Source organism: Culex pipiens, chromosome 2, assembly GCF_016801865.2.
Source record: "Culex pipiens pallens isolate TS chromosome 2, TS_CPP_V2, whole genome shotgun sequence".
Lineage (NCBI taxonomy): Eukaryota > Metazoa > Arthropoda > Insecta > Diptera > Culicidae > Culex > Culex pipiens.
The window spans coordinates 211,462,378-211,480,643 of NC_068938.1; the positions used below are offsets into that span (position 1 = coordinate 211,462,378).

Sequence of the window (18,266 nt, forward strand, 5' to 3'; positions counted from 1 at the left end):
AAACCACGTGGACACCTGTGGGGCGAGGGGAGGGGGAAGGGTCTGAGATTTTAAAAAAGTATCCACGTGGGTAATGGATGGTACCTTGCTAATAAACTTGACAAAAGTTTCTCAAATATCGGATGATATTTCAAGTCACTTTGAACCACTTTTAGAAAAGGGCGCATAAGCATTTTGACAGTTCCAGCTGTCAAAATGCTTATCCGCTCTTTTCTCGTGTTGCTCCAGAAATCGTAAGTGAAAAGTGCGGAACGACATTGCTCTTACGGCATTTCGTCCCATTTAAACGCGTGTAATCAAAGGCCGTAAGAGCAATGTCGTACCGCCCATTTCAAATGTTGCTCCAGAAATAAAAGCCGACTGGCTTCAATGAGGTTTTCATGGAAGTTTTAATAAAGGCTTGAAAACCAGATGGCAATGCCATGCCAAACGGTTTTATCGCATGCTTCTTTAAAACCAAAGGTGTTGTAGCTGTCAAATGCCATTAGACATGCAGAAAGCTCACTTAAAACCATAAGCTCCTAAAAGAGCATTTAACGCAGCCAAATAGCAAACGCGTGGTCTGATTGAATATAATTGACCGCCATCTTGGCAGAAAAAAATGAAAAAGCATGAATATGATTAAAATTCGATGAAAACACACAATTATTATAAATTTCTGACATCGTTAGCATTGCCATAGAAGTTCAAAAATAATTTAAAACATTTTTTTGCGAAAAAATGCGAATAAAAAAAATTCATTACAAGCTGTGATTGTAATATAAATATTTTTGATAAAGCGAGTTGATTTTTTTGGCTCTATCTCCCCCACATTTACCGATAAAATTTCAACCGCAGCAGAATTTGAGCCACCAATTGCGAGGAATAAGCTTTGAAATTATTTTAACTCCCTACAATATCTATCATGTCATCATCGCAATTTTCAACAACATTATTTCATTTGGCAAGACGAAGACATTTTTTTGCCAGAATAAAATCTGTTTGTCATAAGACGCATGGAGACGTATGAAATGTCATTTTTCCCTTACTCCTAACAAGGTTTTATAAAGGTTTTATCATGGTTTTATGGAGGTTGTTAGGATTCAGTTGTAAAGCCTTGAGCTCCTATGTGGGTTTTATACAACCTTTTGCGGAGGTCCTTTGGGTTTTAAGTGGGGTTTATCGAGGTTCTGGAGAGTTTGTAACGACTATGTAGTTTTAATGTTGGTTTTGGCTGATAGGTTTTATAGCGGTTGTGGCAGCTTCGATAAAGCCTAACATGTTAATCCCAGCGTATAATTCTATCACTTTTCCATGCCAAATTAAATTCCCTGGTGTTTCTAGGATTTCTCTGACTTTTCCAGAAATCGACATCATATTTGTTATAATATTGATCTTAAAAAAAAAACGTTTCTTTCAAATAAATAAATACTCTTGTTTTTGGTTTGTAAAAATCATTTATCGTAGATAAAGGTTTTTCCTTGTTTGTGTTTTCTTCTTTTAATCTGAAAGGTAAAAGTTTAGGATCCTAATATGTTTCTCTTTAAATGTTTGCAGTTTTTTTTTTCTTTGTTTCTTCACAATTCGTTTAATCACAATGACACATTTTTATTTTCGAATTCACACCTTCCACACAGAGTTGTAGAAACTTTTTTTTCTTCTTAAATTCCCAGACATGGCCTTTTAGCTTTTTGTTTTTATTGTTTCTCCTCTTACAAATCGAATACTAATAGTAGTTTTGTTTTGTTTGTTTGTTTTTTTTTCGTAGGAATACCAGAAGAGATGATAAATAGTTGTTGTGTGAGTGTTATATGTTTTCGTTTCTTGACTTACACGACTAAGATTTAAACGCTACCGGTTTTTTTTTTGCTATTGTGGGTTTGTGATGAATTTATCTTTTTTTTTTTTTTTGTTAGTGGTTAACCGCTTTTCCAATTACAAATAGTGACTAAAACGAAGAGACCAGAAAACGTTGGTTGCGAAGCGCATGGTGGGCTAGCGCGGTTGGATGTTTTAAACTTTGATAAAATAAATAAAGATTTTTGTTTTGTTTATAAAAATAAATAACAATAATAACGTTTTGTTTTTGGTATCAATCGGATTACAGTTTCAAGTCGGTGGGACTTAAATGAATAGAAAGTGCCGGGGTGGACACTTGCGTAAAGGAACTTAAACACGATTTGACTAACGAATATTATTAATAATGTTCCAATTGGCGCTGCCCGGTGCTGCTTCAAATACATCTATTAGTAACTCTACCAATGCTAATAATAGTTAAAACACGTACATATACTGCGTGAGTTGTTGGGTGTGGTGGTCGCGTATGGCAAAATAAACGAAGGGAGTTTCTAGCTGGTGTTCCGGATGCCATCGTTGAGGGAAGTCCCGAGGTCGCGATCGGCCCGGGTGCTCAGATTCAGCGGAACCGCCTTGCAGCGTTTCGCATTCCGATGCATCATGTAGTAGGACTTGTGCTTGAACAGCTTGAAGCAGATCTCGCACTGGAACAGGTTCGACCGGTTGTGGATGGCCTGGTGCTTGTCGTAGTCGTACTTGAGCTTGAAGCTCATGCTGCAGTCGACGCACTCGTACATGCGCGGCTTCCGGGTGGGTTTGTGCGGTTCCGGTTCGCGGATCGTCGTGTTGTGGTGACTCCGGATGTGCAACCGAAGCGTGGACTTGAAGTTGAACACCTTCGAGCAGATGACGCACTTCAGATCGGACTTGTCCGTGGGGTCTTCCGGCGCTAGTTCGGTCACGACGAACGTCCCGCAGGCCGTGTCCAGCAGGGATCCGGTGGGGGAGTCGGGATTCTCCAGCGGAAGCAGCCCGATGTGCACCGGAAGTCCGCCGTTGGCCATCATTGCTGTAGGGGACGCCGCCGTCATTGTTGTCGTCTGGTGGTGGGTTGTTGTGCCGGGACTAGTTTCGCTGTACATCTTGCGCAGCATCTCGTAGTACGCGTCCTCGTCAAAGTCGAAGCCCAGCTTGGCGCGGCAACTGCTGCACAGGGGTTCGATCTTGCCGCCGGTTGGGGTGACCTGTTGGTGGAATGTTAACGGTTATTTCTCTTTCTCTTTTCAGATGTCCTCTTCAAGAATATCCCACAGAAGCAGACAACAAAAGGAGGTCGCTCATTACGTGCAAGCCAGTAAACGAGCAGATCATCGTAGCCAGATTAAGGACGCTGATTCCAAATCCAACATGCAGTGAGAAGGAGTCATCTAAGCTCAACTATCTTTCCCCATCGTTCAGTACACAAAGTCATTCATATCATTTATAAGTGAAAACGGAGTCTACCTCATGCACGGAATATGCCGACATCACATCCGAACACGTCCAACCAGTTTTCAGGAGGAAAATTTCGGTGAGTTTTCAACTTTGGGGAAATTCTCGTAAGTCTGGCAGGTTCAGAAAGGATTCGGTCGTAATTCCAAGGAATTTTTAGATTCTCACTATTCAAAGCATTTTTTTGCAAAGTTTCTGTTTGAAACATGCTTGCTCACTTCCCATAAAGCTATTTATTACTTGATATTGGTTGAAAACGCATATCAAACTGCTGATATGCCAACATTAGGTGCCCGATATAATTACATTCCGCTCCGTTTTATAGAATAAATACGTTGCCAAAATATCTCGGATCTAACAGCAGCGTGCAGTACATGTTTTATGCACCTTAACCACACAACTTGAGCTGTGTTAGGTTGTATTCCACAGAATAGACACGTGTCTTGTACAAGTTCATCTGCGTTAAGTGGTCGGGAAATTGCTGTATTGTTAGTATCGTTGCTGGCATTAACGAGCTGTTCCAAGTGTACGATATTGTTCAACTCTACTTGTCGCCATCTGCAGCTACATACGGTGAGACATGGGGGATTTTCGATCTTGGTTCCCATACTTCTCCCGGATTTTGTTTCCGTTGAATTCATTGTCAACGTTCTCTGTATTACTGTTGTATTTCGTAGAGAGCTGAGTTTATTTGCTTCCGTCTTGATCGAGTGACAATAAGGAAATGGTGAAGAGTGGTTAACCGTTTCAATGATTGCTTCGATTTCATTAATAGGTTGCTTCGTTAGACCAGGGTGCGCAACACCCCTTAAGACTAGCACAGGGTGCGACATGGAATGATACCTGCTCACCATCTTCATGCAATGAGGTATCGCGAACAGTACCAGTGGAGATGTTCTTCGTGCCATGCCCTGGATTCCGATGGGCTGGAAGCTGCATCGGTAGCACCTAGACTCGTTTTGTTGTTTCATGTTGGGGTGAACGTTCCTTCAAAGAGAAACATCAGACTTTTTCCTCGTCTCCAATGTTGTATTTCGTAGAGAGCTGAGTTTATTTGCTTCCCTCTTGATTGGGTGACAGATTGTGTAAACTTATTTCACTTTCTAACAAGCCTCCTTAAACAGCGTACTGAATTAGCTGCATGTATTCAAGTAACCCGTGATGAGTAGTGATCCGCTAATTCTTCTGCCACTCGCTCACGATCCTAGGAATCTCTGATCGGCTGAGTTTGTCTAGAATTCATTCTATTTGGAATGCCCTCCATCAGGTTGACAAAATCTTAGGACTTGTCAGCTTGACGGAATGTGGCTTATGCTGATAGAACCGCTCTATCAGTAGGCCGATGTTTTGAGAATTGGTACCGCTATACTCTTCAAGATCTTGCATGATTCCGGATGCCCCCGACGCCGACTGTAACGTATTTTGTCCAGAGGTCAGGATTCGTGCAAGTGTCAGAATTGGAAAGGACGAAAAAGCTTTGACGACAGCACTGGGTTGCTGTGATGGTTGCTAGAAGCTTGTTTGACTCGTCAACTAGTCCAGGGTGATACAACAAAAAGACAATTGACCGGTAGACATAGTTTTCGCAGTCTTCATCGATGACCGGTTCCACCTTCAGCAATCACCGTCAGCTAAATCGCAGTTTTTGTCCCACTCAAACCCTGCTTACAACTCGCTCAACGATTCAGACTTTTCCAGCTGATTGTTGAGGAGCCCAGACTAAGTACCACATGTCAAAAACAATCTCACGAAGTTCCGTGCAACCATGGGTTGCTTCGATGTCACCATGCTCACCTGAATTTTGGCAATCTTGTAGATGTTGTCCACTATCCGCTTCAGCTCGTCCGGTGATTCCGTCGCGACCGAGCCCAGCTCGTCGTACGGCTGCAAGCACATGAGACACTTCCGGGGCACGATCCGGACCGCTTCGTCCGCCTCATCGTCCTCGGATTGCGGCGGCGTCTGGTGATGGGCGGTGGGTTCGTTCCTAAAACAAACAAAACCTCGAGTCAGCGGGAAAGTCCGTAATAGACTTGTGGCGGTGGAATTGTTGAATGTGTACAATAAAAACGCGCTGAGAATCGAGCACGAGCGGCCGATGAAGAGATAGGAGGAGGAGGAGGAGGCAAAGCAAGGAAGCAAAGAGAAGGGTGTGCAACAGAGACAAGGTATAGAATCAACAATGGGAGTGAGCGCATGGGAACGATTCGCGCGCGCTCTTCGTTCTCTGTACACAACACACGAAGTATATCTAGCTATGAGGGCAAGGCAAGCACGACGCTGCTTCGTTTGTACAGCCAGAGCGCACACACAGAGCAGTGTGGACAAGGAAGAAGGAAGAAAGAACAGCGAACGAGCAGCGCAAAGCGAGTGTGTGGAGAGAAAATTGATTTCGACATCTTTGTTCTCTTGGCCTGCCCTGAGAAGATTCCGGGGCTGGAAAATTTTCCAAAAACGACCACTTTTTCCGGACTTACCTGGTCCCGTGTCGGCTTGCATCCATCACCGGCAGGCTGGAGCGCGCCACTGCAACCCGTTCCGTGGTACTTTGGCAAGGTTCTGGGCCTTGGTGGTTTGTAAATAAACCACGGAGACGACGACGACGACACGACGACCGCGACGGTTCGCGTTTTTTCCTCCTTTCACAGTCCGTCAGCACTGTGGCTATGGCTGTACGCTGATGGGGCTGTGACACGGTGTGAGTGCGAATGGGAATTGTGAGAGGGGAAAAAAGAAGAGGAAACTTTCGCTTTTTTTTTCTTCTTTCTTATTAGAAGGGAGGAAAAATGTGTGTGGCGAGAGCCGTTGTAGGGTTCCGTTGGTAATGTTCTGGACGGGAAAGAGAGAGGGAGAACGAGAGAAAGTAGGCTTTTGTGGGATATATTTTGGCGGCAGGCGCGAAAGTTTTTTAATGGATTTTCAATGTAGCAACACAAGGTTTTCATGATTAGATTTAATTCAATGTTTTTTTTATTCATAATTTGTGAAAGGTTTTGTCTTCATTCGCTGGAGAAATATTAAATTGCGATGTGTTGATTGATTTCATTTTCAATTGATTTCAAAACCTCACATTAAAAACAAGATTTTCTTTAGTTTAAGTAGTATAATACAAAGATAGAATATACTGTCTTGAGAAGAACCAATTTCACTTTAATTATTTTAGTCTAAATAGGATATTTGTCAAATGTAAAACTATTATTTCCATGTGGAAGGTGCTTAGGTGCTTGCATAGGGAAAACTAAATTCTTTACAATATGCTGGTTTATCCGGTGTTTTATTTCGTACTAATTACAAACTTCACAATATTTTTTGCTCCCTAAAGACTAAGATTATTGACTAAAACTGTAATATTGTGGACTATTCAGTGTATTGCATAATGATTATAAATTTATTTTTAATCAAATAAAGACTTTTTATAAATTTAGAATTTAGAGATCACAGACGATAAAGTTTAGGAAAAAATATTTACACAAAATCATTGATATTTTGCCATTTTTAATAGTACAGTCCAGACTCGATAATCCGAAGCTTCGATTATCCGATGTTTCTATTATCCAAAGTTCGATTATCCGAAGGTTTGTATTGGACTTCGGATAATCGAATCACAAACAAAAAATTAATCTTTTGTTTTTTTTTACTTCTAACATCCAATTCGAGTTCTGCGACTCCATTTTAGTCAAATTTGAATGGTTGATAGCTAATTAAATTAAAAAATGGATTTTTTCATTATTTCAGCATCGCCATTTTGGCCGCCATCTTGTATTTAAACATTCTCAAATACTTTTGAGTAGTTTAGGGGTCATACTGAAGCTCAACAAACAAAAATAAGACAAAGGGAGCGTTCTTTTATTACGTAACGCAACAATTTGGATTTTTGGAACCTTTCCCTCCCCTCCTGGTAAAAATTTTTCCAAAAATGATGAAGATACCAAAATGAACACAAAACGAATCAAATAAAACCTTTTAACTTCAATATCTCGTGAACTAAAAGAATAAACCAAAATTTCTAAACCTATATAATTTTTTTCTCATGAACACGATAGTGAGGTTAAAACCTTTAGAATAAATATTCAGAGTGAAAAGTGATTTTTTTTTGTGTGAATTGTGTGTGTCTTAATTGATTGTTTTGTGATTTTCAAAGCCCTTCCTATATCATCGTTGATCGGAACCCGGATGAACGAGGATGATTTAGTGACCATAAAGAAACATTAGAGCAGTTCTCTAGGATTTCGGTCATTCGATTTTTTTTGTATTTTTTAATCCGACTGAAACTTTTTTGGTGCCTTCGGTATGCCCAAAGAAGCCATTTTGCATCATTAGTTTGTCCATATAATTTTCCATACAAATTCGGCAGCTGTCCATACAAAAATGATGTATGAAAATTCAAAAATCTGTATCTTTTGAAGGAATTTTTTGATCGATTTGGTGTCTTCGGCAAAGTTGTAGGTATGGATACGGACTACACTGGAAAAAAATAATACACGGTAAAAAAAATTTGGTGATTTTTTTATTTAACTTTTTATCACTAAAACTTGATTTACAAAAAAACACTATTTTTAATTTTTTTTATTTTTTGATATGTTTTAGAAGGCATAAAATGCCAACTTTTCAGAAATTTCCAGGTTGTGCAAAAAATCACTGACCGAGTTATGAATTTTTTAATCAATACTGATTTTTTCAAAAAATCGAAATTTTGGTCGTAAAAATTTTTCAACTTCATTTTTCGATGTAAAATCAAATTTGCAATCAAAAAGTACTTTACTGAAATTTTGATAAAGTGCACCGTTTTCAAGTTATAGCCATATTTAAGTGACTTTTTTGAAAATAGTCGCAGTTTTTCATTTTTTTAAATTAGTGCACATGTTTGCCCAGTTTTGAAAAAAATATTTTTGAAAAGCTGAGAAAATTCTCTATATTTTGCTTATTTGGACTTTGTTGATACGACCTTTAGTTGCTGAGATATTGCAATGCAAAGGTTTAAAAACAGGAAAATTGATGTTTTCTAAGTTTCACCCAAACAACCCACCATTTTCGTCAATATCTCAGCAACTAATGGTCCGATTTTCAATGTTAATATATGAAACATTTGTGAAATTTTCCGATCTCTTCGAAAAAAATATTTTTGGAATTTTCAAATCAAGACTAACATTTCACAAAGGCCAAACATTCAATATTACGCCCTTTTAAAATGTTTGTCTTGATTTGAAAATTCCAAAAATATTTTTTTCGAAAAGATCGGAAAATTTCACAATTGTTTCATATATTAACATTGAAAATCGGACCATTAGTTGCTGAGATATTGACGATAGAAAATGGTGGGTTGTTTGGGTGAAACTTAGAAAACATCAATTTTCCTGTTTTTAAACCTTTGCATTGCAATATCTCAGCAACTAAAGGTCGTATCAACATAGTCCGAATAAGCAAAATATAGAGAATTTTCTCAGCTTTTCAAAAATATTTTTTTCAAAACTGGCCAAACATGTGCACTAATTTAAAAAAATGAAAAACTGCGACTATTTTCAAAAAAGTCACTTAAATATGGCTATAACTTGAAAACGATGCACTTTATCAAAATTTTAGTAAAGTACTTTTTGATTGCAAATTTGATTTTACATCGAAAAATGAAGTTGAAAAATTTTTACGATCAAAATTTCGATTTTTTGAAAAAATCAGTATTGATTAAAAAATTCATAACTCGGTCAGTGATTTTTTGCACAACCTGGAAATTTCTGAAAAGTTGGCATTTTATGTCTTCTAAAACATATAAAAAAATAAAAAAAATTAAAAATAGTGTTTTTTTGTAAATCAAGTTTTAGTGATAAAAAGTTAAATAAAAAAATCACCAAATTTTTTTTTACCGTGTATTATTTTTTCCAGTGTAGTCCGTATCCATACCTACAACTTTGCCGAAGACACCAAATCGATCAAAAAATTCCTTCAAAAGATACAGATTTTTGAATTTTCATACATCATTTTTGTATGGACAGCTGCCGAATTTGTATGGAAAATTATATGGACAAACTAATGATGCAAAATGGCTTCTTTGGGCATACCGAAGGCACCAAAAAAGTTTCAGCCGGATTAAAAAATACAAAAATTAAAATGGAAGAAAAAAGACCGATTTCGTAGAGAATTGCTCCTAAGTTAAAATATTCGCTCAATGCAAAAATTGAGCAACATGTTTTTATTTGCGCAACATGCATCAAAAACAAATTTAAAATTAAAGGTTTTCCACCATTTTTAATTTTTTCAGTTTTGATGGTATCAACAGGTCAACTTTGGTACTTTTTTTCAGAAAACTTTGATTCAAAATTTTCACTTTTTGTGCACGCTAGATTTAAAGAGATCTTCTAAGTTGTCCAAAAAATTGCAAGATCCTTAGATATTTTTTTTCATTGTGAAACAGAATATCTTGAATATAAAGTATACAACGTTTTACTCGCTTACTTTTATAACTAAAATTTTTGGGCTATTTTTTAAGAGAATCGAATTAAAACTGATTTGTTTCCGTTTCATTCATATGTTTAATTTTTTCTGTATGTATGAAATTTCAAGTTCCTCAGTGTTCTACATAGTTCAAATTAGTAACAAGGACAGTAACTAACGCGTAACAGTTTTAAGAACTTTTATTTTTACAAAATCAATATTTACATTTAGAATAAAAAGGTTTCTTACAAAAGCTTCCCAAAGGCCTCATGTTTTCGGTGATCAGGTCACTCAGCTAATCGTTACTTAGCTCAGCTTCAGTTGGACGTAATCGAAGTGTACTTGCAATGCCTTTGCCTCGGATGCTCGTCCACCTGGTGCTTGACAAGCTCCGCGTAGATATCGAAGCACAGCCCGCAGTACACGCAAATGTGCTTGATGCTGACCTCGTCGGATTTGGTCCTTTTCTGAAAATTTAGTAAGAATTAATTAAGTCGAATTTCTTTACTGATTTGTGAATTTGGTTTTACCGCCGCCTGGGAAGTCGCGTCCGTAGCCATTCTCTTGACTTTATGCACCTTCTGCGCGTTAACGTGCTGTTTCAGGGCAGCTTCAACCACCCGGCGACCTCGCCGACAGTTTTCACAAGGTTCGGACTGGTGCCAAGCCAGGTGCCGCTGCAAGCTGGCCACGCTCATCAACCAGTCGTTACAGACGCCACACTGTACGCGGCCGGACCCTTCCGAGTGGTCTTGCTCCGAAACGTCCTTCAGCGCTTGTTCCAGCGCTTTGCATCTTTGACAACCGTCCGGCGGGGTATTTTCGTGATAGGTTTTCAAGTGATGCTTGAGGAAGTTTATATGGCCGTAGTCCTTATCGCAATAGGGACACATGAAGGCTTTGGCTTGTGGTGTGTCTTTTGCCGGTTCGTTATTGTTGCCTGGTTTGGGTTTGAAGTTCTTTGGTTTCTTTCTGCACTTGCCACAGGCCTCTCCCCAGTGCCAAGCCAGGTGTCTCTGTAGACTTGCCATGTTCTGCAGTCGTCCGTCACAGACTGCGCACTGGACCGGACAAGACGATTTGGAAACTTCAGCGTGACCTTGCTCCAACACATCTCGCAACACTTCCTCCAGCTGTGCGCATTTTGGGCAGGTTTGTGCATTTGATCCATCGCCATGTACGATCTTCATGTGGAGTTCCATAATTTTCTTGTCCTCGAATCCCTTGTCGCAGTTGAGACAGTCAAAGGTCATGGTATCATTGTTGTTGCTGATCAGCAAACTCTCAGGTTCTTCGACCTCCTCCTGCTTTACCTCTTCCGGTTTTATGTTCACCTCCTCAAATGGTTCCGCCTTAGTACCAACATCAACAATCTCAAACGCCAAATCACCGACGATCAGTTGTTCACCGCCTTCACCGTACAAGTTTTGCTCAGCATCGAGTTCCGATTCCAGTGGCTCGTCCTTGACGACCACGTCTTCGCTCTCTTCCGGTACTTCCTCCAGACATTTCTCCGCATGAAGCTTCTCCACATTGGAGTAAAACAGATGAAAGTCCATCACTTTCAGTGAACAGGCGGAACACATCTGGAAGGTTAGCAGTTCGGATTCCTGTTGGATACGGGGAAGTTACAGTTAGCGCTCTATTTTTTTGCTGTTTTGGAAACTTACCTGGAACCAAAAGTGCTTCGCCAGAACGCTTTGGAACAGGGGTGTCATTTCGGATACGTCCGTTGTTGGTTGCTTCTTGTCGGCGCAAAAATTGCATTTTTTGTTTGCTGTTGCCATTTTTGTGCGAAGAATAAACTAATATAAACGGAATGTTTGGTGCATGTCTTAAAAAACTGCCAAGCCAAGCGAACTATCTGCATTTGCAACAACAACAAGTTGTATACTTGACAGCTGCTTTTGAAAGCTATCATGCATATGTGCAGGGTTGTTAGTGCATACACAAAATGTGGACAAGCTTTTCGAGCTTGTGTGAAGTTTTTAACTGAGCATTTTCACATTTATTTGGCTCGTTATAAGAGTATAACTCACGTATATCTATATCAGTCTGTATACATAATTCATAATGGAGATTTTATGTAACATACATCACTCTTTCTTAATCTAAACATGCGAAGCCAGTCTATATAGGTAGATCATAATCATTTTTTTAATTGGCCAGGCCTACTGCGTAAAGTTAGGAGCAAAGACGGCTCGTTGAAATGGATTGAGTTTGAGCATGAACTACGATAATTCTTTTGTTTGCTTATTCAAACGTTCTTGATTAAATGAGTCCCTGGAGTGAACACTTGAATTTAGTAGAAAATAGTTAAAATGATCTTCACTACATTTTAATCATATTTTCCCAAATAACTTCAAGTCTCATCCCCTGAATTGTTTAAAAAATCGTATTCGCCAGGAGTGCTGATTCCAAACCTGAGGTATTGAATTGAAGAATGTAATTTAACAGCCCTGTGTTTTATGAAGTACACTTAAAATAGCAAAAAAAAATTTTTTTTGGCTATTTTGGTTTAATATTAAAAAAAATATATCAACAATTTATTATGAGCCTTAAAAAAAATCGAGAGCTTTAAAAATCAAAAAATTATTAAACATATGCTTAAACTTACTCATTCTGATTCAACGTGTACCAACTTTAATTTATGAATATTAGCTTATGTAAGTGTTGCAGTGAAAGGATCATTGTATCCTCAAATATTTACTCTCCAAATTTGCCAAATTAAACCGCGCAAAATGTTGCCAAATTTTGCCAGAGTCGTGCCCAAATTCGGCCCAAGCCGTACGCTGTTCCGTACTCTGTGCACTCCGAGTAGCACCCAAGAACTGCAGGTATTTCACCCAAAATTCAAAGTGTCAACAAACCCTGACCTCAAACCCTCCACAGCTCACCTACCTGACCGAAGGGGACAAGCAGGGTATCGCCGTGCTCGGGCTGAACCGTGCCAAAGCCCGCAACTCGTTCAGCAAGTCGCTGGTCAACCAGATGCTGGACTCGATCGATGTGTTGGCGCACGATAAGAACGTCAGGGTTGTGATCCTGCGCAGCCTGGTGCCGGGGATCTTTTGCGCTGGTGCGGACTTGAAGGAACGTGCCACGATGAGTCCGCAGGACGTTGGCCGGTTCGTGTCCAAGCTGCGCCAGATGATGAGCAGCATCGAGCAGCTGCCGGCACCGGTGATTGCGGCGATCGACGGCCCGGCACTTGGAGGTGGGCTGGAGATGGCGTTGGCTTGCGATATGAGGGTTGTGGCTGGGAATGTGAAGTTGGGACTGGTGGAGACCAAGCTGGGGATCATTCCGGGGGCTGGAGGAACTCAGCGACTGCCGAGGATCTTGAACCCGGCGATCGCGAAGGAGTTGATCTTCACAGCTAGACAGATCACTGGTGAGGAGGCTAAGGAGCTGGGGATCGTGAACTACGCGGTGAAGCCGAACGAGGATGGGGACGCTGCGTACAAGAAGGCTTTGAAGCTGGCGATGGAGATCGTGCCGAACGGTCCGGTTGGAGTTCGCATGGCGAAGAAAGCAATTGACAAGGGACTGCAGGCCGACCTTGCTACGGGTTGTGCGATCGAAGAAGCTTGCTATGCCCAGATCATCCCAACCAAGGATCGTCTGGAGGGATTGAAGGCATTTGCCGAGAAGCGAAAGCCCAAGTTTATCGGAGAATGAGGCATTTCAGGTTGAACCGAAACGGACATTATGTGATAGAAAAGTGCATTTATTTGAATTCTTTGCTCAAAGCGTAGATTTCATTCTTTATTAAAACGATTTAATTTGTAATATTAACAGCCGTTGTTGACAATAAATGCTTTGGAGATCAGATCTTCAACAGTTCAATCAGCTGACGTTTGGTATCATCCGGGGAGGTTACCTTGTGTCCAATCGTCCTCGAATCGGTGAAGATTTCGTAGTCGTTACCACCGGGATCAGTCTTATCTCCGAAGAAATGGATCTCTTTGAAGCTGTAAAAAGCAATCGTTAGACAATGAACATCATTCTACTTAACAATACTTACTTTGTTCCTTTGGTAACGTGTCTCAGGCAGTACGTTTTGTCCCACCCGTTCGGGAACACATCGAAGCTAATCTGTCCTCCAATACTGTACGTTAGATCAACCTCGCTGAACTCCTTCTTCAACGCATCGATCATTTGCTGTCGAACCTGGTGCTTCTTATCGTACTGCTCAAACTCATTGCGCTCCTTCTGCGAACAGTTCCGCCCAATCGGACTCACGTTCATCATCCCATTCCGAAACTCGATAAACGTCCCACGTTTAACCGGAATCTTCACTTCCGACAAATACCGTAACACGTAATTCAAAAACCTCTGCAAAACCTCCTCTCCCAAGTGCTCCGAGATCGATACCCGCCCAGCCTCCGAACCCTTCTCGAACTGAATCAGCCCGTTTTCGGGAAACACGTAGTCGAACTTGTCCAGAATCTCCCGTCCGCCCAGCTGTTCCATCATCTTCTCCAGATCCGATCCACCCACAAGCCCAACGGTGGCCCGTGGACGAACCTCCCCATACAGGAACTCCTTAAAGTCCTTTTCGATACAGTTCCTCGGCTTCGTCAACGTGCCGTCCACGTCAAACAGAAGCAGTATCTCGTCCCGTTTCAGCGCCATTATCGAGCAGTATCTTTTCGCAGCGTAATCAAATTTTAACTTGCTACAACCTGTGGTGACTGTTGCTGAGTACGAATGATACGGAATGCAAGTTCTATGAGCTGAAACTCTGAGTAGCCGGGTAAACAAGTGTCGGCAGGCCATCGTAGTCATCGTGTCGTTTTGAGTTGTGTGCAAGCGATTGCTACCAACGATATGTCATACTTTGTTCGTGGTTACTGACACGTGTAAAGAACTGAGATGTTCGTATGCATTTGCAAATGTGTTGGTGAAGGGTGCTCTTTCGAAGTGAGTGAGCTTTTACGAGGGGTTGTTTCGAGGGGTGAGAAGATTGCTTGAAGACAGATTGAAAACATGAAAAATGTAGTAATGTTATTTTAAGTTTAAACTGAACAAACCATGTGTACAATACAAATTAATGACATTTCAAAACTAAAAAGATATTAATCATTGGAAAAAAGACTTTTGCTTAATCAAATCAAATCAAGCAGCTTGAGAAAAATCTGAATACATTAAATATTTTTTTGCTTGAAAATCAGAGGTAAATTCAAAACAGTTCACTCTCGATTATTCGAAGGCCTTGAAAACAAATCACTTTAGATAACCGAATTACGATTTATTTTCTATTGTCGAGCCCTAATTTACTTTGAGGAGCTTTAAGATTGGTGATGATATATTGAGAAAATGCATTTGGTAATTTGTGGAGCAACACGAAAAAAGGCGGATAAGCATTTTGACAACTGGAACTATTTTGCAAATTCCGAGCCAACAGGTTACTTTTTCACAAAGCTCGAAATGTTAATCAATAACTGGCCTTCCCAGGTACCTTTTAACACTGCGGGTATTATAAAATAGTTGAGCAGTTCTCTACGGAATCGGTCTTTTTTCTTTAATTTTAATTTTTGTATTTTTTAATCCGGCTGAAATTTTTTTGGTGCCTTCGGTATGCCCAAAGAAGCCATTTTGCATCATTAGTTTGTCCATATAATTTTCCATACAAATTTGGCAGCTGTCCATACAAAAATTATATGTGAAAATTCAAAAATATGTATCTTTTGAAGGAATTTTTTGATCGATTTGGTGTCTTCGGCAAAGTTGTAGGTATGGATATGGACTACACTGAAAAAAAATGATACACGGTAAAAAAAATTGGTGATTTTTAATTTAACTTTTTGTCACTAAAACTTGATTTGCAAAAAAACACTATTTTTATTTTTTTTATTTTTTGATATGTTTTAGAGGACATAAAATGCCAACTTTTCAGAAATTTCCAGAATGGGCAAAAAATCTTTGACCGAGTTATGATTTTTTGAATCAATACAGATTTCATGTTTTCTAAGTCTCACCCAAACAACCCACCATTTTCTAATGTCGATATCTCAGCAACTATAAATCCGATTTACAATGTTAAAACATGAAACATTCGTGAAATTTTCCGATCTTTTCGAAAAAAATATTTTCAAAAATTTTAAATCAGGACTAACATTTCAAACGGGCCAAACATTCAATATTACGCCCATTTAAAATGTTAGTCTTGATTTAAAATTTTTGAAAATATTTTTTTCGGAAAGATCGGAAAATTTCACAACTGTTTCATGTTTTAACGTTGTAAATCGGATTTATAGTTGCTGAGATATCGACATTAGAAAATGGTGGGTTGTTTGGGTGAGACTTAGAAAACATCAATTTTCCTGTTTTTTAACCTTTGCATGGCAATATCTCAAGAACGATGGGTCGTATCAACAAAGTTCAATAAAGCAAAATATAGAGAATTTTCTCAGCTTTTCAAAAATATTTTTTTCAAAGGTGTGCAAACATGGGCACTAATTTTAAAAAATGAAAAACTGTGACTATTTTCAAAAAAGTTACCTAAAAATGGTTATAACTTGAAAACGGTGCAGTTTATCAAAAATTCACTAAAGTACTTTTTGATTGCAAATTCGATTTTACATCGAAAAATGAAGTTGAAAAATTTTTGCGACCGATTTTTCGATTTTTTGAAAAAATCTGTATTGATTCAAAAAATCATAACTCGGTCAAAGATTTTTTGCCCATTCTGGAAATTTCTGAAAAGTTGGCGTTTTATGTCCTCTAAAACATATCAAAAAATAAAAAAAAATAAAAATAGTGTTTTTTTGCAAATCAAGTTTTAGTGACAAAAAGTGAAATTAAAAATCACCAATTTTTTATACCTTGTATCATTTTTTTTCAGTATAGTCCATATCCATACCTACAACTTTGCCGAAGACACCAAATCGATCAAAAAATTCCTTCAAAAGATACAGATTTTTGAATTTTCACATATCATTTTTGTATGGACAGCTGCCAAATTTGTATGGAAAATTATATGAACGAACTAATGATGCAAAATGGCTTCTTTGGGCATACCGAAGGCACCAAAAAAGTTTCAGCCGGATTAAAAAATACAAAAAAAATCGAATGACCGAAATCTCAGAGAATTGCTCAGTTACCTGTTGTCTCGGAATTTGCAAAATAGTTCTGGCTGTCAAAATGCTTATACTTAATATAAATTAAGGAATGCGAAATAATTTATTTAAAATTCTATAAAATCCCTTTAATTTTTTAATTTAGTGTTTTTTTGTTTGAGTCTGAAAAATAATCTTTCTTCTTAAAGTTTCAAGCACGGAACATCATCATCATTTACCTATTTTTATAATTTTACCATTCAATAATAATTAATTATTAATTATTGTTTGAATCACGAAAAAAAAGTTGATTGTTGTCTTATTTTCGATTGTTGAGCTTAAGTATGACCCATTAACTACTCTTAATTGATTTAATATTTTTAAATCCAATATGGCGGCCAAAATGGTGGTGACGAAACATAAAAAAATGCATTTTGTAATTAAATAGACAACCAACTATTCAAATTAGACTCAAAATTGGGTCGCAGCATTCGAATTTGATGTTAAAAGTAAGAAAATAAAAACATGTAAATACCGATAATTGAACTTCGGATAATCAAAACGTCGGATAATCGAATCTTCACGGTATACACAACTTAATAAGCTCTTTTTAGAAAGTTATTTTTGAAGGCTTTTTTTTTGGAATTATGCAAAAACATGAATAAAAAAAAAAGATTTCAAATCTAAATTTTCAAATTACTAAAGAACAAAGTATCAGAATATATTAAAGTGATGATGTACACCCAAAGTTAAAGAACGAGGGTATAGTCCTCACGAAAAGAAACGTGAGGAAAGTGCTATTTTGCGAGAGTATAGTCCTCTCGCGTGTTCATTCGTTCATTGGAACAGTTCATCCTATTGAGTGGCTTATATGGACAAATGACCGCCACTTAGTCACCGAACCATGGTGGCCTATACGGCAAAGGAACGGTTCAATATGCCGAAGGTCTTGGGTTCGAGTCTCGGTACAGGTACCTTTTTTTTGATAGATGAACTTTTTTTGAAGATGAACCTATGAGTAATGTACTCTCGGTAATTTCGGGATTTATCCTCTCAGTCCGCACACAGTACCATTTTACTACCGAATCGTGCTCTTTATCCTCTCGTTTGCCGATGCCCAGTTATGGGTGTAGTCAAAATCTGATTTAAAACTTCCAAGTATTAAAATAATAATTTTTCTACAAAGATTGTTCATGTTTTTTGCTCAATTTTATTTAAAAAAAATGTATTAAAACATGGTAAAAAATATTGTGACAAATCCTAACTTTACTAAACGTCTTGCAATTTAACCACCAGCAACTGTTACTACTGTCAATCATACGGTCATCAATTGCCACCAGAAGGTTCAACGTGCCGCTGGAATTGGGCTCACCAAACCAATCCAAAAATGAATAACCAACCAAGGTGGTCAAAGTCTATGCACTTTGATCATTTGCGTGAATGGGAGGTGGGGCGGCTGCTGCACCCATCAGAAGAAACTACTGGAAAGAGAAGCATGTTAGATAACTT

The 18,266-nt window shown here is 38.7% G+C and overlaps 4 protein-coding genes across 4 annotated transcripts; 1 reads left to right on the top strand and 3 right to left on the bottom strand.

Annotated features, from left to right (window-relative positions):
* Nucleotides 1–1,667: 1,667 nt before the first annotated feature.
* LOC120412328 (zinc finger E-box-binding homeobox 2-like) lies at nt 1,668–5,929 on the bottom strand. Its single transcript, XM_039572729.2, has 3 exons — nt 5,745–5,929; nt 5,062–5,254; nt 1,668–3,020 (listed from the first exon to the last, which is right to left on the bottom strand). The coding sequence occupies exons 1-3, from the start codon at nt 5,768–5,770 to the stop codon at nt 2,328–2,330; spliced, it is 912 nt and encodes a 303-aa protein (XP_039428663.1). The 5' UTR covers nt 5,771–5,929; the 3' UTR covers nt 1,668–2,327.
* A 3,939-nt stretch (nt 5,930–9,868) lies between these two features.
* On the bottom strand, nt 9,869–11,577 carry LOC120412331 (serendipity locus protein beta-like). Its single transcript, XM_039572731.2, has 3 exons — nt 11,364–11,577; nt 10,224–11,303; nt 9,869–10,160 (listed from the first exon to the last, which is right to left on the bottom strand). Exons 1-3 carry the CDS (start codon nt 11,478–11,480, stop codon nt 10,011–10,013), a joined length of 1,347 nt encoding a protein of 448 aa, XP_039428665.1. The 5' UTR covers nt 11,481–11,577; the 3' UTR covers nt 9,869–10,010.
* Nucleotides 11,578–12,342: 765 nt separating this feature from the next.
* Nucleotides 12,343–13,542, top strand: LOC120412333 (methylglutaconyl-CoA hydratase, mitochondrial). Its single transcript, XM_039572733.2, has 2 exons — nt 12,343–12,530; nt 12,586–13,542. Exons 1-2 carry the CDS (start codon nt 12,435–12,437, stop codon nt 13,372–13,374), a joined length of 885 nt encoding a protein of 294 aa, XP_039428667.1. The 5' UTR covers nt 12,343–12,434; the 3' UTR covers nt 13,375–13,542.
* Nucleotides 13,430–14,491, bottom strand: LOC120412332 (phosphomannomutase). Its single transcript, XM_039572732.2, has 2 exons — nt 13,721–14,491; nt 13,430–13,667 (listed from the first exon to the last, which is right to left on the bottom strand). Exons 1-2 carry the CDS (start codon nt 14,482–14,484, stop codon nt 13,523–13,525), a joined length of 909 nt encoding a protein of 302 aa, XP_039428666.1. The 5' UTR covers nt 14,485–14,491; the 3' UTR covers nt 13,430–13,522.
* Between the last annotated feature and the right edge of the window lie 3,775 nt (nt 14,492–18,266).